A 25,562-nucleotide genomic window follows, 5' to 3' on the forward strand; every position below is an offset into this window, starting at 1 on the left:
TACTCATATTTATGGGTCATTTTTAAAAATGGTTTTTTCATGAGAAACAAAAATTTTTGCGAAAAACCGGTCCATACAAAAGTTTTTAAATAATTTTTGCATTTCAAACATCACAAAATTAATGTCTAAAAACAAGAATTACAAAAGGGACGCAGTTTCACTTATGCCTTATTTTGTGGATTTTTCAGATTTGACATAGCCTCTTTCATTAAAATAGTTGAATAATTTTAAATATTAAGAAAATTTTAGGTTGTTTTTTCAAAATAATTAAATCAAAACTTTCTTTTTCTCAAACCGGTTCATCTTGTTCTTTTGCTCATTCTTTTCACATTTTCGAATTATTGACCTGAAGTGACGTCATTGACGTCAGTGACTTCAGTGACGTATCAAAATTCCGATTTCCGCTTTCACGTCAGTGAAATATGCATTATGGAAAATTCGATTTGGAATAAAAAAACAAGTTTTACACAAAAATTGAAGAAAATGGTTTTAAAATGAAAAATATTAATTGTAATGAATATCTGAATTATAATTTTTAATTTTTCTCTATTGACGTGGAAAAATCTGACACGTCCGTCAAAAATAGAAAAAGTCACGTCAGCAGTCACCACGTTACCCAGGGTTACATGTGAGGTCACAAAACATTATGTTATGATATCAATGATGCCAGTCAATAGATATGAGAATCTTATTTATTGTGAAATCTGAGAAAGTTAAGAAAAGTTATTAGTGAAACAATTATTGAACGCTTTGTGCAAAAAAAGCTTGAAAGTTCATATTTTCCACCAAGTTTTCTTTCTTTTTATATCTCTAAGTTTAACAGCTATAATATTAACATGTTGAAAATTCACACCTGAATTGAAGTTTCTTGATTTGCACAAAGAGCACTTGACTTCATTTTCTTTGTGAGCAAATGAGAAATTATTTTGATGTCTTCACCCAATTCATTATAATAGAAATAGAAGTCTTATTTCAAAGGAATTTCAATGTTTTCTTTACTGAAACTTAACTTTTTTGATTTTACAGGAAAACATTGTTTTCAAACACTTAGAAAAAAACTATTATTTATATTTTAAAAGAACACATGAATTTGAATTGAATTCATCTAAAATAAATGAGACATCAATTTAATAAAAAGAATTTCACAGGAAATTGAAAATAAAGAAGTTAGTTCAATAAATAAGACACAGTGGTGAATGATTCAAAAAAAAAAAAAAAAAAAAAAAAAAAAAATGTGTTGGTAATAAAGCAATAATAAGATAAAAACACGCAAGTATAATTTATTCGCTGCAACTTTACTCCTCCTTTGTAATTATCAACAATCCTGTCCATGCAGACAACCCCTTCTCCAAACCCATTCTCTCAGAAAACAGCCTTCACGTGAACTTTCTCCTGTAGAGCAAATCAAAGCAGCAGATCTCGCCCAGATAGCCCCTGGCGCCCTTGTTGTTGGAGTGGAGCATCGCATAGAAGGAGTCGTCGAAGCCTTCTTCCTCCAGCTCTGTCAGCACCAGCCAGCGGAAGAACCCTTCTTTGCTCCACACGCCGTTGATCAGGATCACTGCCTTCTCCATCACCATCTCCAGCTCCATGTTCCGCCACTTGCTCAGGTCGCATATCGTATGCGCCACAGCCGAGATGACATGGTTCGACAGCAGAATAAGCACATCCTGTTCGCCTGCCTCTCTCTTTTCTCGGTCTGCCGGGCGCTCCATCTGCTTCTCTCGCTCTGTCTGAGGCAGCGGAGGCAGCTTCTGGTTGATGATGGTGTGGAACAGGTTGATGACACCGATCTGGACGAAGCCTGTGGACGGGAGCTGATTGGGAAGGATGTAGGGGAGGGTGGAGACAGAGCTGTTGGAGTGATGAGGAGAGGAGGAGGGGAAACAAGAAGAGAGTGGGAATCCTGATGGTGGCACTGATGAAGATGAAGATGAAGATGATGCAGATGAGGATGAAGCAGAGACAGAGGCAGAAGCAGAAGCAGACTCAGGTTGCATAACAGGATGTGCTTGAAACGGAAGAACGACTTTTGGAGAGTCTTCGTCTTCGCTACCAGTCTTCTTCGGCTTTGGCAGAATTGTATTTGGACGATACTTATACAGCTCACCATCGCTCTCTTCGTCTGAATCCTTCTCTTTCTCATCATCATCTTCATCCTCATCATCATCGCTTGAAGCAACCAGACGTGTCTCCATCACAGACTCTGTCAGCATCTCCTTCAGCCTGTCCAAAAATCCTGGGTATGTCAAGAAACCTGGGTGAGGCAGCATGCTCATCAGCTTCAGCGTGTGCAGGCATCGTATCTTCATCCACTCATCTTTCTGCCTCAGGAACCGCTTGTCAATTCCAGGAATCTTCAGAAAACGGCTTTTTCTTTTCATCTTTTTGACATTCTTCTTCTTCTTTTCTGGTTTTCCATGACTCATCTTCCCTTCCTCTTGCATCTTCTCCTCTTTCCTCTTCTTCTTTTCTGCTTTTCTCCTCCGCTCGGCAATCATCTCGTCTCTCTTTCTTGCTTTGTCCAGCCGCTGCTTCCTCTTTTCCTCCCACTTCTTCATCTTCTGGTTGTACTTCTCTACTCTCAGTGCTTCCTCAGCCTCAGCCTCGCCAATCTTCTTTTCCATCACCTTCACCCGCTTCTCCCTTCTTTCCTTTGCTGCCTCTTCTTCTTTTGCCTCCTCTTCGTCTTCTTCCTCCCTCTCTCTCTGCAGCTTCTCATCTTCTTCCTTGTATTTGTCTTTATCTTTCTTTCCTCCAAACAGCTTTGCCATAAATCCCTTTGACTTTGCTGCCTCTTCTCTTTTCTTCGCAATGATTTCGTCTTCTATTTTCCTCCGCTCCATCATCTCTTCGTGTTTTTTGTCGCGTTCTGCTTTTTCTTTTTCTTCTCTTTCGTTCAGCTGCCTCTCCATCAGCGCCCTCAAATCAGCAATCTCTTTCAGCGCCAGCGTCCTTCTCTCCGTCTCAACCTCCACCAGCTCCTGCCTCTCCTCTTCTTCCGCCGCTTCTGCTTCTGCATCAATCTTTTCTGCCTGCGCTTCTTCTTCTTCTCTCCTTTTTCTGATGGCTATTTCTGGGTCCACACCCAATGCCTGTGCAAGCAGAGGAGTTATATCCAAATACTTCGTCATCAGCTTCATATCCTGAACGGTCTCTTCATAGCCAGTCCGGAAGAACGTCAAAAGACATCCCAGACAGAAAGGGGAGACATAGGGAATGGGCTCAACTTGGTCTGTTGTGATTTTTGAGGGAGTTGCATATGAATGAAATGATGCCACAAGAGATGACATATCTAATGTTGTGTCGGTCATCTGCGCAATCCATTTTCGAAACTTTGTGGTAATAATACGCATCACATCTTTCAAAAGCATTTCATGTCTATTGTCTAATATGCAAACGTTATTAATGTTTTTTTTCATGCAAAGTTGAGTTAAGTATTTTAAAAAATATAAAAATTCTTAAAAATAGAAATAAACACATACGAGTTTCTTCTCCAATGAAATTCATCGTGACAAATGTCTTATCTTGAAAGTCTTGTTCCTCTGCATTTTTTGGAATAGTGTTCAATTGTTCCAGAACAACTTTCGTAAAATCTCTCTTCATCTTGTTTTCCAATTCATGACGTTTATACATGTTCATTGTTGTGAAAAGTGCTTCTGTATTATGATAAACATGAGCTAATTCCTGCAAAATATGAAGAGGTTTCATCCATATCATTGATTGGTCAAGCACGTTGCTAACTTGCCAATCTGTAGCAAGAGCACCACGAAATGAGCACTCCTCCAAAACTTTCAGATACATTAAAGCATCTGGAGCATTAAACTTAGCTCGTTCAAGTATTTTCATTAAAGGAGGAGCAATGAGTTCTCGTACAAATTGGGGAAACATTGAAATTGGATATCTAAACATTAATTCCCGCAATCTTTCAAACAGCAATAATCGCTTTTCTTGATCCTTTTCTTTAAGAACAGATGTGAGAGTTTCTGAAAGCATTGTTAAAAACGAATGATATTCTATAACAAAATTAAAAATAAAGTTTAACCTCCAATTCTTTCGAATGGATGTGGAAGTGGTAATTCTGTTGCATCTTCCTCAATAGAAGGTGTACCTTGTGGATTAGGAGCCATTTCATGGCCTTTTGGAGGAGGAGGCAACGGCTGTAATTGACCAATAGGGAGATATCTGGTCATGATGCAATTGAAAATATAAATAATGGGGATTCAATTCCAAAATCTTATTCAAATTAAGACATATATTTGATTTTTTATTATTTGAATTTGTTTATTTTCACAATAAAGAACAAAGCTTTTGTTTCTCAAAAACATTTAGTAAATTCAAAAATTTTCTTTATAAATGTTTTTAAAAACTCTTTCAAATTCGATATAATTAAATTTTATCTTTTTAATTTTGCAATTTTTCTTATAGATAGTGTGATTTACTCGTTTTTCTAATATTTGTCTGTGAAAAATCAAAGTTTATATTTTTTCAAATAATTCTTCAAATATTAAAAAATAGCAAATGATGCCAACAAAAATTGGTGATATAAATATGTGTGCAAGCAAAATTGCTTATGAGGACGGTTCAGGTGGAATGGTTGCTGAAGGATGCTTTGCTTGCATATGCTGAACAAGTGTTTTGTAATTTGCAATTTCACACTGTAAAATATTATGAATAATGAAATTTACGTAAATCACAATAAATTGGTTTTATAAATAATGAACATTTTGAATTATTCTTGAAATAAATCATCAATGCTCTACCTTGCATTCAGGGCATGACATTTTGATGCCAGCCTTACGTGCAGCAAGTTGAGAACCCTTCTCTTTTCCTTTTTTATCTTGAGCGCGTTGTTGGGACTGAATCTTTTGTAATCCGCGTGCCATTTACACTGATATTATTGTTCAATAACACAAATATTAAATAATGGGGCTGAAAGGAAAAACTATACATTTGCTCAAGATTTGATCTTTTAAATTATTATTTCTTAATGCTTAAAAAATTCAATTTTTAATATTTAAAAATATAAATGTCAATTCCTACTGCTCCACCATTGATTCAAGAGACACATAAAATAAAAGAGTCTTCTTCTCCAAATGAAAAAGATGAAAAACGTGATTTTAAACAACAGCAACAACCTACAAAAAAACTGTCACCATTTTTTCAACGTGCAATAGTTTGATAATAATATTTTTTTAGAAATTTTATTTTTTGAATTTTTTGAATGAATTTAAATATTAGAATTCGTTACAGTGGAGAAAGAGTAGATGCAGAGATGGATGCTTTTCATTTTTGTTGAAAGACGAAAAAAAGAAGAAGGAGGCAGAAATTGTCATAAAGCAAGTTCCACTATGCGAAATGGCTGGCCTTGGAACAGGAGGTCTTGAATTTTTTCTCCAACAAAAATGTGTTCGAAATTTAAAATTTTTGAATAGCAACTGTTTGGGATGCGGCTATTGCGCTTGCTCGGTGGTTTGAATTAATTGCGAATACTGAAACAAAAAGTTTTTCTTTTTCACCTCCAATCAAGCAAAGCGATGCATTGATGAAAGAAATCGATAAACAAGCAACAATAACACCAACCACCGTACCAATGACGTCATCATTTAAATTTTCATTTTCATTTAACAATCAAAGTCGTTGGATTGAAATAGGATCAGGACATAGTTTTATTGGGATTGTTGCGAAAATTTTGGGATGTGGAAAAGTTGTTTGTACTGATCTTGACTTTTTGCAGTTTTTAATGAAGGATAATATTGCTTCAAATCAACACTTATGGACAAATAAAGAAGACGAATTAACAGTTAGTCCATCAAATATCAAGTCAGAAAGTGACGACGTCTCTTGTACAGTTTTTGATTGGAATGCAGACGTTATTCCTGAGAATATTGTTTCTCATTCACTCACAAAATCACCGTATCAGCTTGTTATTGTGTGTGAATGCTTATATGCAAACGTCCCGCACCATTTGCTTTTAAACGCTCTGCTTTTACTTACAGAACCACCAAACTTCAAACGAGTTCATATTGACAATACTGATGAATGCAAGCATAGCAATGAAGATAATATCACAGAAAAGGAAACTGGAGCAAGTGCTTCAACTGGAACATTAAATTGTAAGGATGAGGGTTTGACGTCCTCTTCAACATCTTCATCTGCTACCCCTTCTGATTCTTCGACTCCTCTTCAATTAACTTCTTCATCATCGCTTACAACAACAGATTCATCGTCTCATCACATCATTAATTATCCTCCATCCTCTTTTAACCCTCCTTTCATTCTTATTGTCTATGAGCATCGCAATTCCATCGTCTTTTCTGATTTTATGAAATCAGCGTTACCGTATTTTGATGTACTTATGCTTCCGTATGAGGTTCAACATCCATTTTATCAAACAAACGATATATTTTACTATGCAATGAGAAGAAAAACTATTGATGATTCTCTTTGAATACAACCTATCACAAGTCTAACTCTCTATGTTAAGTACATAGAATTTAAGCACAGAACATTTTAATGTGAAAAATTTCTGAACTTATGAGAAAGTTGCCTTTCTCAAAAGATGATTGATGAATTAAGACTGAAAACATCACATTCTCAGTTAAATACCGAACTAGGATCTTATTAAATACGTGCGCAGGTTACAATTTTTAATTGTATTTATATTTTTCTTTTTTATGTTAAATTAATTGTTTTTACAATTGATAATTGTTTTTGAACTTTTCCAGATTATTCTTTTATTTCTGTGAATAAGATGATTGCAGGAAATGTGTTTTAATACATTCATTACGTATTATGAAATTTATGAAAATATTTTTTTCAAAATCTATGATTTTCTGAACCCACTATAAACATTTTGTGCAATCAAATATCTTTTTTCGTGAATAAAAACGTAATTCAGCGTTATGGCTTCATCTTGCCAAAAGAAAAATATTGTGGACGATGAAGCAGATCCAGGAAAGCATGATCGTTCATTTCTTGGTAGAGTTAAACGATTTCTTCATTTGAGCTCTCTTGGATTAGAAATAAGCAAGCTTTCATATAGTTTGTTTTCAGATAATTCATTTTACTCTATTTTAATTCATAATTTATCCGCTACAAAACGCGATATTTAAAACATTATTATTTGGACTGATTTCAGTTGCAAATCATCTTCACAAGCAATTGATCCTTCAATCATCGATTTTGGAGATATCCGATGAGCAACATCTTGAAATCATTTGGAGAGGGTGCGAACTTTTGAAAAGATGTGAGAAAAATTCGAATTTTGCCAAGTATATTCTGGCAAGTATGGAAATCGTTCTGAAATCTGCTTCATGTCCAATTCTGCCAAGTACTTTGCCTCCATTGCTTATTAAAACGTTAGTTTTGGATTGCGATGTTAAATCTCTTCCTCAGTCTTGTCGTAGACCAACATACGAAATATTACATGTGATTTTTTCATTATACGCAAAAGGTTACAATCTCTTTTTGATATAATTTTTAACTTTATGTGCTCCATTCTTTTATATTCATTGTCATTCATTTTTTACAGATTTGGTTGCGTCTTGTCCAACGTGGATTACCAAAATAACTGAATCTCTTGGAACAGAAAAAGAGACTAAGTTGATGCTTTCGTTCATCAGAATAATGCTAATAATTGTTTGGAATCCACTGTTCAAAACAGAAGTTGAAAAGCACAGCGTTCTTCTTTTTGATTCGTTGAAGCCATACTTTCCAATTCCACAATCCAAATTTTGTCACAAAAAGAAGACACACACTGAGCCGACGTATGTTTCTCTTCCTTCTTCTGTGACCCATCCGTCGCATCCACTCACTCCTCCATCTGCCTCGAGAGATGCACCCCAATCACAAGAGCCATCTTCATCTCTGCAAACAGCAAGTTCCAACTCCTCTGCTTCTGAAAAGGGCGCTGTCTCGACATCTCCTTCACCCGATGGCTCAATCATATCCAGCGATCAAGCACCCCAAAAGCACAGTGGACCAGACCCCTTTCTTCCGCTGTACCATCCCTCGCAGTACCGCCGCCAGCTGCTGTCGTCCTCCGAAAGCGGAGGAGAAGGCGCAGAGGACGAGTCGCCGAAGGAGAAGAAGCAGCCGCCCACGTATCGCACGCTGAATGTCACGCTGCTCAGAGCGCTGACTGCAACGCCTGTGTTTCTTCCGCTGGCAGCCGACCTGGTTTTGGAGAAGATGACGACGTGCTACACACAAGTGAAGCGCGACTGCCTGCTGCTGCTGTCGATCTTCTTCATCCAGTCCATCCAGCACCCCTTCTTCCACCCGCTCATGAACGTGATGGGAGGCAGCCTTCATTCTGTGCTCAACAGACAGCTGACTCCTTCCTCTGCCCACTCCTCTTCCTTCGTCGTGTCTGCTCTCCAGTCGCCCTTTCTGCAGCAATCACAGCCACAGTTGAGGATGCTCCAGCTCCCAACAGCTGCTCAGCTGCACAGCCGACACCCGCCGATGGAGATGGTCGAAGACGACTTGTTCTTCATCCCGCCATTTGTGAGTGACTTCAGCAGACTCAGAGACACGTCTACATCAAAAGTGTTCTACTCATTCATCTCTCCTGAACTGTTCAGAAACCCTTCTCATTTATCATCATCATCATCATCATCTTCTTCTTCTTCCTCTTCACCCTCCTCTTCTTCTGACCTCTCCTCTCAAAACCCCATCAACTGCAACTCCCCACAGCCAGACATCAACACACCCAACTGGCACACGATGCTTATCCCTTCCCCTTCTGCCTCTCCTTCTTCTGACCCACTCCAGGCATCTCCCAAGCCTTCTGCCTCAATCGCCTTCTCTTTGCTTCAACAGAACGAGTCACCTAAGCCAAAGAATGCGCAACAGTCGCCTCTTGCCTCTGCTTCTGAGATGGATATGCCTTCATTCCCTTTCACTCAATCGAAGAACGAAACTTCAACTCAACAAAAGACATCATCATCATCATCATCCTTTTCTTCTTCTTCTTCCTCTTCCATCTTTCCTCGCCGTCTCATCCCCACCTACACGCCAAAGACTCCCTTCCCCTTTGGCTTCTCCCTTGTGCCCATCCACAGCAAGCTGTCTGCCCTGTGGGCAGTTATGTTGAGGGACATTGTGCAGACGCTCAACAACGACGTGTTGAACGAGGCGCTGCTCTGCCTGCGGATTCTGCTCTTTGCGCTGGAGGTGGAAGGAGAGAGGGAGAGGATGAAGGAGATGTGGGTGCTGCTTATGAAGAAGAGAAGGCTCATGCGAAAGAGAATGTCTGAGAGGAAGTTGGCACTGATGCAGCCATCAACTTCATCATCATCATCTTCTTCCTCTTCATCATCTTCTTCTCCTTTCTCTTTTTCTTCTTCCATTCGCTCACCTCCTCTTTCTCCAAAGGCGATCGTGAAGACTTCTTCTCTTCCCCTTTCTTTCCCTCCGATTTCGCAGTTTCAGCTTCCGCCTCTCACACCTCCTTCTTTTCTGCCTTCTTCTTCCTCTCCTTCTGCTTCTGGCGTTCTTCAACAGTCTTCACGTACTCCATCTTCTCCAAATGCTACGTTTCCTATCACTTCTTCTTCATCATCATCATCCTCCTCCTCCTCTTCTTCTTCCTTTGGATTGCCAACTTCTCCTTTCTCTTCTCCTCAAAACTCATCTCATCAGAAGCAGCGCAGCAGTGCTAATCTTCGCTCCTTCTTTCTTCTCTCCTATCCTCTTGCCACATCTGCCTTCCTGCCATCGATGCTGCCTTCTTCTGATTCTTCTTTCTCTCCCTCTCTTCCACCTCCTGATTATACACCTTCTTCTTCTTCTTCTTCTTCTTCTTCCACCTCATCCTCATCATCATCATTTGTCCCCTCCTCCACCTCTCTCTCCTTCCTCTCTCTGATGTTCCATTCCTCTCTTCTCCATCTCCCCTCTCGCCTCCGCCTCATCCTCTCGCACATCCTTGTCTTCCTCCTCCACTCCCTCCCCCAGAAGAACATGACACACGCCGCCCATTCCATTTTGAAGGCCATCTCAACTGCCTCTCCTTCCATCTGCCGTGCTGTTGTTGGCGCTGCTCTGCCGGCGCTGCTTCCGCTTTTGGTGAAAATCAAAGGAAAAAGGAAAGTGGAAGAGAGGGACGATGAGTGGAGACACGCTGTGGCGATGGCGATGCTGCAGAAGGAGAAGGAGAGGATGAAGGAGACGGTGAATGAGGAGAAGGAGAAGGAAAAGGAGAAAGAAAAAGAAAAAGAAAAAGAGAAGTTGAATGGAGAAGCAGATCCATCGACAGAAGTGGAGATGAATGGCAACTCAGATGCCGAGTCAAGCACAGAAAGTGTCTCAAAGAAGAAGCAGGAGCCTTCTGCTAATCGTGTTGAGTGTTCTGATGAGCTGCCGAAGCCGAAGATTGTTGAAGAGGAGAAGATTGTTGACTGGAATGATCCTTATCTGCAGTTGGTGGATGGAGACAGAGAAGAAACAGGGCAGCCTATGAATTCATCACAAAGCAATGATAATCCACAAAACATTGCAAATACAAATCAATCATCTTCATCATCATCATCATCTTCTTTCTCTTCTTCCACATGTCCTCCTCCATTCACCTTCCATTCCTCTGCTCCATTTGAGATCAATCTGCAGATTTTGGCTGTTGTTGTGGATTTATTGTCATCTCTTAGACAGACACACACCGTTCTCTCTCCATTCATCCCATGCAGAGTGTTCGCAGAGGAAATAGCAGAGATGGCGTCAGGGAAGAATAAGGAGAAGACAAAGAAGGATGAGAAAGAGAAAGAGAAGGAGAAAGAGAAGAAGGAAGAAGATAAAAAGAAAGAGAAAGAGGAGGAAGAAGAAGAAGAAGAGAAGAAAGAGCATAAGGGCATCGAAGCAAAGAAGATAGAGACATTATCACCCGTCATCCAAAGCACACAAAAACAGGAAAATTCACACGAAATATCTTGTCTTCACAAAAAGCACAGTGAAACATCTTCTTTCCGAAGGCCGGCCAAATCGTCTGCTTCGACAGCGTCTTCTCTTCTTTCTCTGATCAGAATACTCACAAACCCTCCATGTCACCCGAAGATTATGTCAGATGTTGCTTCATTGAGTTATTCACACAGAAGAATGAGACTAAACATCGTATCAAATAACAAGGCATTTAGTATAACTTCATCATCATCATCATCATCATCATCATCATCATCATCATCATCATCTTCTTCTTCTTCTTCTTCTTCAAATTCTTCATCTTCTTCATCTTCTTCATCTTCTTCATCTTCTTCATCTTCTTCATCTTCAGACTCTTCTTTAGTCCAAAAGAATGGAAGAAGAATGCGAAAGAATCCGACAGCGCTGCTTCCCTTTCACATCCTCCATTCGTTCTTCATTGCGCCCTTTGTGCACAAAAAGGAGAAGGAAAAGAAGAAGAAGAGGAAGCATAAGCATAGAAAATCAAAGAAAAGTCACTCAAAACAAAAGGAAGAGAAGTTATCTTTGGAAGAAGAAGGAAAGAGAACAAAAGTTGAAGCAGAAGAAGAAACAGAAACTGAGACAGAAACAGAAAGTGTGGCAGATGAAACAGAAGATGAACACTCAGAATGCTCTTCGAATGACAGCTCATCTTCATCAACATCATCATCTAATTCTTCTTCTTCTTCTTCTTCATCTTCTTCCTCTGGCTCTTCCTCCACATCTTTGTCTGCAGCAGAAGAAAAGAAAGAGAAGCTGACAGAACAAACAGCCAAAAAGGAGGAAATTGTCATCCGATCTCCTGTTTTGAAGGGAGAAATGCCATCAACCTCAGCACAAGTCCTGAGCAGCCAACAAAATAAACATAAACATCATCATCATCATCATCATCATCATCATCATTCATCTGACCATCCACACAGCATCAACTGTGCCTATGACGATGCACCCCCGCCTCCTCCTTTCTCTCTCATTCCTCTTCCTGACCCTTTCCAGGCAACAGAATTCGACCTTCTTTGGGGACTGCCTGGCGAAAGCGAAGACATCGACATTTCTGTGCTGGAAGAATGGGCGCTGCTTGAAGGAGAGAAGCTGCAGAGAGAGAAAGAGAGGAAGAGAAGGAGAGAGGAAAGAGCTAAACAAGAGAAGGAGCAGCTGGATGGCTCTTCTTCTTCTTCTTCTTCTGCTTCTTCTGCTTCTGGTGACAGCAGCGGAGCTAATGAGGCGAATGGGATGGCACAAGGCTTGTTCGAAAACGAAGGTGGATTTGGGCTGTTTGAAGACACGCTTCCAGAGATAGTTCCATCGAACACAACAGAAAAGCATCCGAATGAGAGCGAAGACAAGACATCGAATGAAGACATTGGCCTTTTCTCAGAAGAAGCAGAGCAAATGAATCCTTCTTCTTCTTCCTCTTCCTCTTCAAAGGGAGTGGGTGCTTCTGGATTGGCTGCATCTGCTGTGACAGACACAGAGCCAGAGACAAACACAGATGGAGCGACGGAACAGGAACAAGAGAAAGAGAAAGAGAAAAAGGAGTCAGATAAGAGCAATACACAGGAAATGTCACACGAATCAAAAAGAAAACGAGAAAGAAGAGAGAAACGAGACAGAAAGAGACAACTTAAAATGTCTCGACTTGCTTCTTCTTCTTCTTCTTCTTCTTCTTCTTCTTCTCTTCCAACAGAACAATCAAAGACCCAAACAGACGCAGCATTTGCTGAGCTTTCGAGTGCTCCTTCGCCTCTTCCAGAGAATCTGTCAGATGAGCAGCCATTTGACGGAGACGATGAACCAGATGGAGAAAGCAGGCTCAATGGAGCATCTTCTTCTTCCTCTGCCTCGAAGCATCGGCAGCAGCGCAGACAGAAGCTGACGAAGAAGCAGCGGAGAGACATGAAGATGAAGTCGTTGTTTAAGTTTATTAAGACGTCGGGTATTTGGAATGGAAATGGGGAAGAGAAGGAAGGGAAAGAGGGAGAGGGAGAAGGAGGAGAAGGAGGAGGAAATGAAGATGAGAGGAAAGAAGAGAAAGAATGGGGAAGGGAAGACGACGACGACAGCTTAACGGACGAGAGTGATGCAGAAGTTGATGGCGATGCAATTATTGAGACAATCGAAATGTTTGTGGAAGAAGAAGACGAAGAGGCAGAATTCGAAAGTATGCACAGAATCATTCACAAACATCATCTTTTAACAAAATAAATATTTTTATTTTTTTCATTTTCTCTTTTTATGTTATTCTTTATTATGTCAATGTTATTACTCATTTATTTATTTATTTATTTATTTGTTTGTTTTTATCCTTTTTCAGTTCGTCTCTTCCCTCTTCGTGATGTGCTGATTGATCTGTTTATGACCCTCCTCAACCAGCCAATCATGCTTCTCGATGAAGAAACCCGTCTTTCTCTGACTCCTCTTCCGCCTTCCTCTCCACTCGACATCGAATCTTCTCTCTCTTCTTCCTCTGCCTCTTCTGCTGCTTCTGCTGCCTCTTCGTCCATCTCCTCCTCTCTCTCTTCTTCTCTCGTCAGAGCGTCCAACCCCTTTTTGTATGCGGAGCAGCGAAGAATGGACCAACAAGACGATTTGCCTTCTTCTTCTTCTTCATTCTCATCATCATCATCATCCTCTTCCTCTTCCTCTTCTATTTCTTCTTCTTCTCAGCCCTTCTTCCCTGTTCCTCCTGCCTTCCATCGCCATTCCTCTCAGCTGCCTGTCTCTTTCCCTCTCTCTCCACTCGAATTCACCTCACACGGATTAGCTTTGCATGGCCTCTCCATCATCTTCTCTTGGATGACACCTCAACTCGGCGATTCTCCTTCTTTCGGAGCTTTTGCCTCTTCTTCTTCTTCTTCTCTTTCTTCGTCTGCTTCTCATATTTCTTGCCCCACTTCACCTTCTGCTGTTCAACCTTCTTTCACTTCGCCTTCTTTCTTTTCTCGTCCATCGGCCTCATCTCCTCACACATCTCCTTTCGTCTTTGAGCCTTCTCTTCATCGTTCTTCTTCTTCTTCCTCTTCCTCTTCTTCTTCCGTATTAACACCCACTTTATTGTCTGACCAGCATCTGTCTCCAACAACCCTTCGGCTCCTTCCCCCAATCCATCGCCCCATTTCTCCTCCACTCACCCCTCCTTCCTCTCTTCCCGCTGCCTCCTCTTCCTTCTCTTCTCCTTCTTCTCATCTCCAATCTTCCTTCTATCGCCCTTTCACTCGTTCCCGCTCTCCTCCTCCTGTCTCCCCTGGCCCAGCCACACCTCCTCTCTCTCCCTTCCTCTCTGCCTTCGATTCTTGTCTCTCTCCTTCTTCATTCTCCTTTGCACCAGACGCCCTTCCCTTTGGCGTGGGCATCCATCCTTCTTCTCTTCCGCCTTTCTTCTCGTCTTCTGAAGACAACCAGAACAATCTGCTGACAACTGACGTTGAGTCTCTTTTGCCTCTCGTGCTGGATCAGACAGACCTCGCCTTGTTCTTCCCGTCTCCTGTCTTGTCGCTCTTCTCTACACTCAACAACGACACGAGGAAAGAAATAGAGATGCTTGAGATGAAGGAGAAGGAAGAAATGGGCAAAGATGATGAGAAAGCAAAGGAAGGAGCAGAAAGCGATTTGACTGAAAAAATTGATAGTTCATCCATAGTTGTTTCAGACAATCAGAATAATGAAGCACTCACAAAGGCAGATGCATCCACATCACAACGCATTTCTTCATCTGAACTTGACAAAGCCCAGCTGCAGCTGATGGAAGAATTTGGCATTGATGAAAGTGTGCTGAATTCAGTTCCTATGAACTTCTCTCTTCCAACAGCGACTTTCTCACAAACTCTCATTTCTCCACACAACAAACAGTTCTCTTTCCTGTTTTTGACACGCAGCAAAGTGAAGTCTGTCTCCACTCAACTTCTGAGGCTGCGTGAAGTCTCAATGAATGTATCGATGTTCTCTCCATTGGCAGCCATCGCCCCCATCTCTCCGACAACCATGTCTCCTCAAACACGCTCACGGATGCTGTTCCCTCGCCCTCTTTCTCCTCCTCCTCCAACTATTTCATCAGCTTCTTCTTATTCATCATCATCATCATCTTCTTCTTCTTCTTCATCTTCGTTTTCATTGCCTTCTTCAAATTCTGCCTCATCTTTGTCTCCGCTGTGCTTACCAACAACACCTCCAATTACATCAACTTTACCTCCTCCATCCTCAATGTCACGCACATCTTCATTGACATCGTCTTCTTCCACACTCATCAACTCTGAGAATACAAACGATGCCTTCCAAATTGCACCTCCATTCAACAGATCAACAAGCATAAACAGCGGAGTTGTTTCGCCTTCTGCTCTGTCAGCGTTTTCTTATTCTTCTGCTGAACGTCCATCAGCCGCTGGAATTAACCATTCTACAAACATTTCTGGTTCGTCTTCTTCTTTTGCTATTGACAACAACAACAAGCTTGTTTCATCTGATGATTACTCAACACACGACGATGCACCACATTCTCTTCAGCCAATTAAGCTTCCATCCGAAATGCGGTCACACGAAGGTAATGTCTTTTTGACTCTTCTTCGGCACATTTTCGAAGCGTCCTTGACAGATTCGTCGGATCTGCGGCGCAAACAGTGCTGGCTGTGTGTTTGTGAGTGTGCAGGGCTGATCAATGGCTTCTCGGGAGCAGATGCAAGAGAACAATCGCAGGCTGAGCTGAAGGAGAAGAGGGAGGAGTACGAAAGACGGAGATCGGGAAGGAAAGAGACAGAGCTGGAAAGCAGAAGCAAGAAGCAGAGAGAGGAAGAGAAGAGGAAGAAAGAAGGAGAAGAGGAATGGAAAGAAAGAACGGTATATTTTGAGGTGTATGATTTGTGCGAAGAGCTAAAGATAGTTGAAGGCTACCAACAAGACGGTACACAACAGAATTTCGATGAAATCACATCGACATCAATTCCTTCAATTGGAAAGCTATCTCAAACGCCACGTGCAGATCAAGAATTCTCTTCACTCGATGCAGCAACAAAGAATCCGATGTATCACTTTTTGCGTGTTGTGTTCATTCCTTCGCTGTTTGGGCTGGTTGAAGCAATGACAGATGGCAACTTGTTGGATTGGAACACTTCTGAACGGAAAGAAAGAGGAATTGCAGCTCTTTTGAGAAGTGTCCTGTTCTGTGTGGAAGAGATAAGCGAAGAAGAGATCTGCAATTTGCTTGTTCTCAACAAAGAAGATGATTGCAATGAAAAACAAACAAGAATAAGACAAAAGTTTCCTCCGCCATTTGCTCTGCTTCCTCCAGCAGTCTTTTTGGAAAACATGTGCCTTCTCTGCTTTTGTCTTCCGTCGTTCTTTTCGCATTCCATTTTATTGCTTCTCATTCACACGTTGGCTTTTATATCACACACACAGATACTTCCATATTCCTCTCTGATAACCAGAGTTGCTTTGACAGATGCAATCACTACGCCTTTGCCAAAACTGAATATGAATGCCTTTCTGAATCATTTGAACACATTTTCACTTCTTGTGCTGGAGAAAGAAAGCCGAATGGGACTTGATCTCAGAGCTAAAAGAAAAGCAATGAAGAAGCAAATGCAACAAAATAAGTCTGATAACAAAACTGATCCAGATTATGATGCCAGAGTTGAAGAGATTGAGTGGGCAATGACACACCCAACATGCTTTGAGGAGGAGAGCGATCTCACTTTTGCATTCTTTGCATCAAGAGTTCTTTACCCGCACTTGCTTCAATCTGTTCTTCACTTATGCTTCACTTATCAAGCAAGCACTACCAATTCTCATGAGACATCTGCTGCTAGTCAAATTCCTGTCTATCAATATCTGCCGAATGAGATTGTCGAAGCTATCTCCACATTTGCAACCATCTCTGGAAGTGTTCTGAGGATGGAGCAAAAAACAGCTGATCCACTGCATTCAACGCCTGTGATATGCTTCATTCTACACATAATCAAATGGTGCTCACGCAACATGCAAACAGAGCAAGACAAAGCAGAAGAGCCAGCTTTCAGCGATGTGAATGATTTGTGCTGTGCAATGGGAGACATGGTTGGCAAAGCAATCTTCAGATTTGCCCCAGGAGACGATGTTTCTTCAACAGACGAACTCAGATTTGTCAGATGCTCTGCACTTTTGCTTCATCTTCTTAATGTTTGTCTTCCTCCGCTTTCGCTCCATAATTTGCTTGAGAAGGCACAAGACTCTGAAAACGACTATGTTCCGTATTTTGAATTGGAATTACTTCAAAAACGAGAAAAGGAGTGCGAGCCTTTCATGGCTGATGTCACACATTCCATCACGTTCCTTCTTTCTTCACTGAAAAACGCTTCACCAGAAAGAACAAGCAATTCAGCTTCAACCGACTCAGGCAGGATAAATACAATTCAAATTAATGACTTGAATCTTTTGAATGAACTGACAACAAAAGTGATGAGCATATGGACGAAAAAGATTATCATGTTTTGTTCTCTTTGCGAGCATATCAGCAACGGAGCTGAGTTCGCACAAATAATCAAACGATCCTTTGGCAGAGGAAAGCTGACTTGTGTGCTAACTTTCCCTGCAGAAGATTCCATCAGCAGTGTCAGCATTGTGGGCGAGTGGGACAATTGGAGCAGTAAGATTCCAATGGAACTTAATGCAACCAGGAATTTGTGGATGGCTGATTTGCTGGATGAGAAATTCAGTCTGTCAAATGCGCTGATTGAAGGGAAGAAATATCAGTTTAAGTTTGTGATCAACAAAAATGATTGGAGGGTGAACAATTCATATCAAATCGAAAAAGATGTGAACTGTAACACAAACAACACCAAAAAGATTGTATTTGATTTTGAGTCAATAAACGACACGGGGAAAACAAATGATTCACTTTTGTGGGAAGTGCTGAATTCTCTCTTTGAGATGGCGCTGCCACTTCCAATAGACAGTACACTTTATGAAATCTTGCTTCCTTCTCAGCTTTCTTTCAAACATGCTGTGCCTTTCGAGGCATTTCTTGAGTCTGTTACACCATTTTCAGCAATTTCATCTGAAAATAAATCATTGCCCTTGCCTGAAAAACAACAAAAGGATAATAAATTAACAGAATCTGATCAGTTTTCATTACACATCAATGAATTGTCATCTCGTCTCCATTCACTTGGCATTGTTCTTTCTTCGATTTCTTCAATGCGAAATATCGGCGATTTCTCATTTATCAGACTTTCGCATCTTATTGTTCTTCATGTGACATCTGCCATTCCACACTTGATCTGCAATTGCTTTAAGACACCGAATCATTACTCACAAGCATCACACAATTCATTTTCACCTTTCTCTTCTGAGGAAATGCATGGCGCTTTGTCTCGCTTCTTCCAACTCTTACTACCATCAGTGTCTTCTTTGCTTCAGAATACACTCGTTGGCACATTTGCTCCACGATGTGGACATCACAACACAAAAAGAAGTCCGCAATCCACTCCTAATTCATATGTTCAGTCCAAAGACAAAGTGACCCCAACACAAAAAGCGCAAACTCCTCCAACAACACCTCCACATGTTTATTCTCCCACCGCTACATCAACAGCAGCTCATTCGTTTTCTCCTTCGCTCATGTCATTTGGGTCGCTAACTCTGTCACCTTCTCCAACTCCACCGCATCCTTTCAGTTCATCTCCTTCACCAGCATTCACTCCAACTCCTGTTCCTACGCCTTCTCCTTCTCCATTTGATATCCAAAACAGCTTTGACTCAGACGATCCTATCGAATCTGCAATGATGCTTTTCTTGTCAATTGTATCTCCTTTCCTAAGCGCATTGAATGAGCTCGTACCAAATAGAACAGCGATTCAGCAGGATTCACAGGCTTCGTTCACAACAAATGATGAGGCAGTTTCGTGGCTGATTGCTTTCATCTGGAAGATTCATGCACTGTTCACACACGCCATAGACACATTCCTTCTGACTGGAGAGTTCCGTCCATCTCCTCCAATCTCTCTTTCTCTTCCTGCTTCTCATTCGATCCATCCATTTTCAAACACTTTCGATTTTTGCTCTGCAACAGATTCTGCTAACTTTGCATTAAATTCGAATGGATCAAAAGGCATTTCATCGCCAAGTGCTCCAGCTGAGCGCGGAATCATCCTTCCTCGAAAGCTACAAAGGCAGCAGGCACAGTCTAATGTGGTGCACAATTCTGGACTGCTTTCTTCTCTTCTAACTTTCAGAATGTATGCTGACAGGATTGAGTACATTCCGTCTGTTTCTCTATTTGCGGAGGAAGAGGAAGAGGAAGAGGAGGCGGAAGAAGAGGAACAAAATGAAGATCATAAGGCGCAGGAATGTAATGGAGGAGAATCTTCTCAAGAACAAAGCAATATCAGTCAACAAGGCGAGAGTGAAATCAACAACAATTCATCTTCACATGCTCCGTCTTCAATAATTTCTGATTCAATGCCAATAAATCTGTTTTATCAACCTCCACCACCTTCATTAATGCAATCCAAATTTGTTCCACCAACATTTCCTCTTCATTGGCATTCATCTTATGAGACTGATATTGGCAAGCAGACACAATCTCGTCACACATCCTCCTTTATGACTGTTGCATCATTGACTTCTCCAAGAGGCATCAATTCTTTGTCGAATGATTCTGCTCAGCGCTTTGCACAGAGCAGCAGCTTTATTCCACCAAAGAACATGAGATGCATTGCGCTTCTTCCTCGGTTCATACTCGAAAATCTGTTTATCACAACTCTGAACATCCTCAAAGTTGCATTCAACGAAAAAGCAAATGCTGACGATACTTCTGTTGAGCAGTCAGCCTCTTCTTGTACTTCATCTGCTTCATCTTCCATTCATAACAACACTGCTTGTATCTCTTCGCACTCTTGCTCTATTTCTCAAGCAACAAATTGCGATATGACTAATGCCAAGACTTTTTCACAGCATCTGCTAACCACTTCGAGCCCTCTTTTGCTTTGTCTTCTCAGCATCGTTTGCAGCGGAACTCTCCCAACAGTTCTTTATGAACCAATTGCAGCACTTTTCCATGCAAAGATCATCAACCCTCGCAATCCATCGCTTGCGCTGCCTGAACATTACACAGAAAAAGGATGGAGTGGCTCTGCGTCAGACTCAAAAGGAAAGAACGATGCTTTCTCTTTGCTGGGTGGCACATCAGAAGTGGAATCCTCTCTTGCATTGGCATCGTTGGCTCTGCTGCACTCTGGTTCCGAACGTCTGGCGCTTTTGAATGACGATGGAGACGAGATGAGAAATGAGGTGGCAGAAAGCGACGGTTCGAACATTTCTGAAGAGACGGATGCACAAACAGTCGGAAGCATTCATTCAGCATCAGGTGAAAGTGAATATAGAGGATTTGTTGAATTGAATGACGAGTTTGGATTTGGAGAAGGAGAAGTTGTTGAGGAAAACGAAGGGTCTGATGATGAACTTGACGAAGAAGATGGACTTTTGAACTATTCATCTCTTTTAAGTGGGACAAAAACAACAACATTTGAAAGTACCTCCAAGCTGAACGAAAAAGAAAGCGCCAAACAGAAAAAAGCAGTGTTATTAAGAATGATACCGTTGCTCAATGCAACAACAACGAATTCTTATTCTTCATCAGTGCTTATCAATCAACAGCAGTCGTTTTCGCATCATCCATCCAATAGTTTCACAAATCAATCATCTTATCATCCATTTGCTTTTGTGATGTCATCGCAGTTTCATCCTCGCTTGGTGCGTGTTACAAGAATGGTTCCTTCGATTGCAATTGCGTTATCGCCATGTGGAGCAATTGCTGCAGCAGAAGGCGAATCAATTACAGGAATAATTGTATCTGTGATTGAAGGACTCATCCAAAGACATCACACACATTTACAAACTTGTTCTTTATTATTATTATCATCTTCTTCTTCTTCATCTTCATCTTCATCTTCATCTTTGACAGAAGCATCAACCAACTTTGTTAGTTGTGTTTTAGAAGGACTGAGCTGTTTGTGCTCTGTTCCACTTGTTTGGAAAGGCGAGGGAGCATCTGGGTGTTGCTGGTCTGTGAATAAAGCTGTGCAGAAACTGCTTGGCGAAAAGAAGAAAGAAATAAGGCGAGCAGCTGCTGATACCATCTGCAGATGGAGCTTTGTTTCAAATTAATGTTAAATTTCAGATTCTGAAGAAATTACTATTGAGCTCATGTGTCATTTCACTTTCAATTCAACATTTTATAAAAAATTTGTTTGAATATTTTTTTCTGTTTATTCGTATTCAAAGTTTATTCAAATCAAAATGTTAATTTTCAAACATAAATTGTGAAATGAAATAACATTTTAAGTTTTATCTTTTTTTGTGAAGTGAATTTTTCTTTTCTCTTTATTTTTCCAGAAGTGCTAACTTTTTTTGTCCCTTCCTTTGAACAAGCGCATATTTCTCAGAAGAATTCAGACACTTGTTTTGGTTTAATCAGCACACGACCGCTTGATGCTTTTGAAGGTGCAACAAACGCCTTTTCTCCAGCAATCTTAGTTCCAGTTGAGTCATAACCACGTTGCTGCCTCTTAATTTCTTTTCTCTTTTCAGCCTCTGCTTTGAGCATCGTTTGCTTGGCAGTCGCAATTTCAGTCAGAATCTTGTTCTCTTTCGCCCACATCGATGGCGGAGCAAACTGTGTGATCTTTGCAGTTGACAGGATGTTTGACGAGTTGATTATGTTGGTATCAGGATTCGCTCCTTCTTTTGCTTCCTCTGAGCTTGCTGCTGGTGCTGGCTGCACAAATGAGGAAATTGTTCCCAGAGGAGCAGGAATGGGGTAATCTCTTGGCTCTTCTTCATCTTCTTCATCTCCCTTTCGATATATCTTGTTTCTGGACTTCTTCAACAACTTCACTTGCATCTCCCGCACTTCTTCCTCTGAGCCTTGATGCATGTATGTTTTCTGTAAATAATACAACAGAATTCAATGAATCACAAAAAAACAATTGGGGAAGATAAATTTGAAACGAAATTAACTCTTAATTTACACTAAAATCAAAATTTATAGCAAACCATTTTTGAAGGAGGCTCTTTCAACGCAAAGTGCTTGGCAACATGGCCAAGATGGAGAGATTTCACATAAAACACATTCCGAGTGGATCTGTCGTGTGTAGCATATGAACGCAAGAATGATCGATAAGCATCGACAGCCATGCGAAGAAGAGAAGGATCAGAGTTAACAACAGACTCTGCAGTGTTCTGGAGAATAGCAGCTGAACATAACATTCATTAAAAAGAACGATACAAGCAAATTTTTTTTCAAAAAAAACATAGAAAAATCAAATGTATTAAGCATTCATATTGATTTATTAACAGATAACTCAAACCTGCATAGACAGGATCAGGTACACCCACAGAATCGCCAAAGCGTCGCATCAGTTCAGCTGTCGGAAAAGTGATCATCGACAGTGCACTTTTCTCTGGTTTTGGATGTTCTGTCGAACTTTCTTTGCTTTCCTCTTTTTGCTTTTCGTCTTTTTCTACTTCCTCTTCCTTGCCGTTATCTTCTTCTTCCTTCCTTTTTTCCTCTTCCATTTGCTTTCTTGCCCTATCAGCCTCAATTCTTTCCTTCAGCCATCTCTCCTTCTCTGCAATCACCGCCTTCCACCCGTCCACCTCTTCAGGCCTTAGAAACAGAATGCTCTGTCCAGTGTGCCCAGCCCTGGCTGTTCTGCCTGCACGATGGATGTATTCTTCAACTGTCGCTGGCGGATCGTACTGGATAATGACATCCACATCTGGAAAGTCCAGCCCTCGGGCAGCAACATCTGTGGAGAAGAGAATGGCTCGCTTGCTTGGCGCTGAAGAAGACGAGCTTTGCTTGTCTTGTGAATCATTTGAGGAAGTTGATTGCGAAGATGACTCGTCAGACGAGGCAGACGACGAGCTATCACTTTCTGATGAATTTTCGTCTGATTCGCTCTGCTCGTCCTCAGAATCTGAATCAAATCTGTCTTTCACTTTCTCTTTCTTCTTTGCTTCCTTCTTCAGTCTCTCTTTCTCCTTCTTTTTTTCTTCCTTCAATCTTCTCCTTTCTTCCCTTTCTTTCCTCCTCTCTTCTTTCTCCTTCCTCTTTTTCTCTTTTGCCTCCTTCAAATGCTGCCTCTCATACTTCGACTTCACTTTTTTTGATCCGCACTTCAGAAAAGCAGCAACAGACGCCTTTCTGTCGAGCTGTGACATGTCTCCGTGCAGCATAAACACAGATGTCTGAGGGAAGATTGGGTCTCCATGCACTTGCGTTTCCAGCCCTGCCATCATCTCTGCCTTAAACGTCTCAAACGGATCTTCTTCTTCTTCTTCTTTCTCTTCCATCTCATTTTGCTCATATTGATCTTCTTCGTTCTCGTCGTCGTACTCTTTTCTCATGCTCTGTCTGTCATCATCATTTCTCTCATATTTCATCCTCTTCTGCTGCCCCATCATCGCACTTCTGCCTCCTTCCGCTTTCCCATACTTTGCATCATCCATTGAAGTTGACAGTCCTTGGCTGGCCCTCCTCTGCTTCTTTGCTTCTTCTCTCCTCCGAATTCTCTTCTGCGCAATCTCAAACGAAGGCAGCTTGAGCGACGAGAAAAGAGCTTTGTGGAATTCAACAGACGCACAAGTTGACAGAAACACTAGTATTTTGCGTGCTCCCATCGGAGTGAAAGGCGAAGGTGGATGCAGCGGGCGGTCTTTAAGGCCAGATGCCTTCATCTGCATTGCCTGCAGTTGAGAGGCTGGCGGCAGCATCACTTTTTCTCTGAGCAGAGTGATGAGTGCAGCAAGCCTCAGTTTCGAAGGACAGACGAAGCACATTTGTGTGAGAGTGGCTGGAAGAGTGTAGAGCGAAAGGGTAGACGCTATTCTGGTAGCTGATGTATCGTCGACGCTGTTGTGGTCAACGTCAATGCGAACTGGGTTGCTCAACACCTGCTGCGCAAACCTTGATAGGTTTGGACGAAGTGTTGCAGAAACTAACACAATTTGTATGTGTGTTGATGGCTCTGAAGGTATTTCGCTGATTGTGGACGACTTTTTTGAGGAAGCCGAAGCCGAAGAAGTAGATAACGAAGGTGATCCACTTTCTGTTAACATCAAATGAGATTGAGAAGAATCTGTCATCGTTTTCTTAAATGGCCTCTTAGACTTCGAAGCAATTATTGAAAGGATTTGTTGCACCGTAGGCTCAAAGCCCATATCCAACGTTCTGTCTGCTTCATCAATAATAATCGCTTCAAGGGACTCAATGCAAAATGATCTTGTTGAAAGAAGATGATCAAGGAGTCGCCCTGGAGTTGAAACAAGAATTGTAATTCCTTTTCTCAAACGAGCCTTTTCAGATGCTCTATTTTCTCCTCCTGTCAGAGCGGAAGTAACAAGCCAGTGATATGGAATAGTAAGTTTTTGCGCAACTAAAAGAATTTGCTGACAAAGTTCTCGAGTCGGAGCAATTATTAGGACTACGAACGCAATTAATCATTGACTAAAGTTAGTTAAATAATAATTACAATAAAAACCTTTTGTCCCTTCTGATCTGTTTATGCGTTGAGGTCTGTTACCTAATTTTATTATGACTGGAAGAAGAAATGCAAGTGTTTTTCCTGAACCAGTTTCACTTTTTATAAGCATGTCTTGTCCGGAAACAAGCGGTAAAAACGATTTTTGCTGCACAATAGATGGACGCTTTATTTCCATTTTTTCTGATAAAAGTTTTATAACTCTTTCTGGGACATGGAAATCATTAAATGAATTTTTTTCACTTTCCTCGGCAAACATAAACTAAACAAAAATAAAAATCGGTAATTAATAAGATTAAATAAAATGCTTATCAAATATTAGAAATATCATACGGATCAGCTGAACAGTAGCAATTGGAAAGCAAAATAAAAACTTGGAATACTAATTATGTATCTAATCAAATTCTGAAGAAATATTTTAACAAGCACAAAGGTATATATATTATTCATAGAATTTTTATCAAATAATTATATAATAATATTGGAATTATGTCACATTATAAAATTAGATAAATCACAATTTTGCAATTTATTGAAGCAATGCGAATATCACATCAAAGTTTTTGAGAAAAAGTTAATCGATGAAGCTATTCTTTTAATTTTGTTATTTATTTAAGTGCTTAGTGGAAACTTTTATCAATGGCTTATCAAATTTTGTGAAATGCAAATTTCTTTGAACTTTTTATTCAACAATTTCAATACAAATAAAAGTCAATTTATTTCTTGATCTTCTTAATGCTGTTTCATGTTTATTTGGACATTATTTATTCAAGTTAGTGTTGTTAAGTGAAACAAATTTTAATACATTTAAATGTATTTCAAGAATTTCGCACTGATGTTTTAACCTTTTTGATATGCACAAAAAAATGGATTTTTGTTTATCGCTCAACACGAATGTTTTCTTTTAGAATTTTCCGTTGTAAGAATCCATCTTAAAAAACTGAACTACACCAATAATCTAATTGCTTAACAAAAGTTGTTTTCAATTTTCTTCATTTCGGAAGATTGAAAAACAAAAACCAAAATTAAACAATACTCACTGAAGGAGCATGCAAACAATATTCTTCACTTCATTAACGCTTGGTGCGAGATTCAGTTTCAAATATC

At 40.6% G+C, this 25,562-nt stretch overlaps 5 protein-coding genes across 5 annotated transcripts; 2 read left to right on the forward strand and 3 right to left on the reverse strand.

The window, feature by feature from the left end:
* Nucleotides 1-1,376: 1,376 nt before the first annotated feature.
* On the reverse strand, nt 1,377-4,193 carry MONOS_10822 (uncharacterized protein; the record flags this gene model as incomplete). Its single annotated transcript, XM_067863300.1, has 3 exons — nt 1,377-3,388; nt 3,486-3,986; nt 4,046-4,193. 3 exons carry the CDS (start codon nt 4,191-4,193, stop codon nt 1,377-1,379), a joined length of 2,661 nt encoding a protein of 886 aa, XP_067724478.1.
* A 244-nt stretch (nt 4,194-4,437) lies between these two features.
* MONOS_10821 (uncharacterized protein) lies at nt 4,438-4,928 on the reverse strand. The gene is made up of 2 exons (XM_067863299.1): nt 4,764-4,928; nt 4,438-4,658 (listed from the first exon to the last, which is right to left on the reverse strand). Exons 1-2 carry the CDS (start codon nt 4,884-4,886, stop codon nt 4,572-4,574), a joined length of 210 nt encoding a protein of 69 aa, XP_067724479.1. The 5' UTR covers nt 4,887-4,928; the 3' UTR covers nt 4,438-4,571.
* Nucleotides 4,929-5,029: 101 nt separating this feature from the next.
* Nucleotides 5,030-6,797, forward strand: MONOS_10820 (putative Lysine methyltransferase; the record flags this gene model as incomplete). The annotated part of the gene is made up of 3 exons (XM_067863298.1): nt 5,030-5,176; nt 5,242-5,380; nt 5,436-6,797. The coding sequence occupies 3 exons, from the start codon at nt 5,030-5,032 to the stop codon at nt 6,449-6,451; spliced, it is 1,302 nt and encodes a 433-aa protein (XP_067724480.1). The 3' UTR covers nt 6,452-6,797.
* Nucleotides 6,798-7,290: 493 nt separating this feature from the next.
* On the forward strand, nt 7,291-21,352 carry MONOS_10819 (uncharacterized protein; the record flags this gene model as incomplete). The annotated part of the gene is made up of 3 exons (XM_067863296.1): nt 7,291-7,456; nt 7,535-13,102; nt 13,256-21,352. The coding sequence occupies 3 exons, from the start codon at nt 7,291-7,293 to the stop codon at nt 21,076-21,078; spliced, it is 13,557 nt and encodes a 4,518-aa protein (XP_067724481.1). The 3' UTR covers nt 21,079-21,352.
* MONOS_10818 (putative DEAD/DEAH box RNA helicase) lies at nt 21,169-24,714 on the reverse strand (the record flags this gene model as incomplete). Its single annotated transcript, XM_067863295.1, has 4 exons — nt 21,169-21,856; nt 21,967-22,166; nt 22,281-24,398; nt 24,456-24,714. The coding sequence occupies 4 exons, from the start codon at nt 24,712-24,714 to the stop codon at nt 21,353-21,355; spliced, it is 3,081 nt and encodes a 1,026-aa protein (XP_067724482.1). The 3' UTR covers nt 21,169-21,352.
* Between the last annotated feature and the right edge of the window lie 848 nt (nt 24,715-25,562).

The sequence above is a fragment of the Monocercomonoides exilis genome (assembly GCF_001643675.1).
Source record: "Monocercomonoides exilis strain PA203 chromosome Unknown scaffold33-1116896, whole genome shotgun sequence".
Taxonomy (NCBI): domain Eukaryota; phylum Preaxostyla; order Oxymonadida; family Polymastigidae; genus Monocercomonoides; species Monocercomonoides exilis.

Excerpts from the sequence above, each read along its gene's own strand:
- MONOS_10821 (XM_067863299.1), bottom strand. The coding sequence starts at position 4,886 with ATGGCACGCGGATTACAAAAGATTCAGTCCCAACAACGCGCTCAAGAT. Across the intron at positions 4,659-4,763 it reads TGTCATGCCCTGAATGCAAG|TGTGAAATTGCAAATTACAA; the intron begins GTAGAGCATTGA and ends AATATTTTACAG.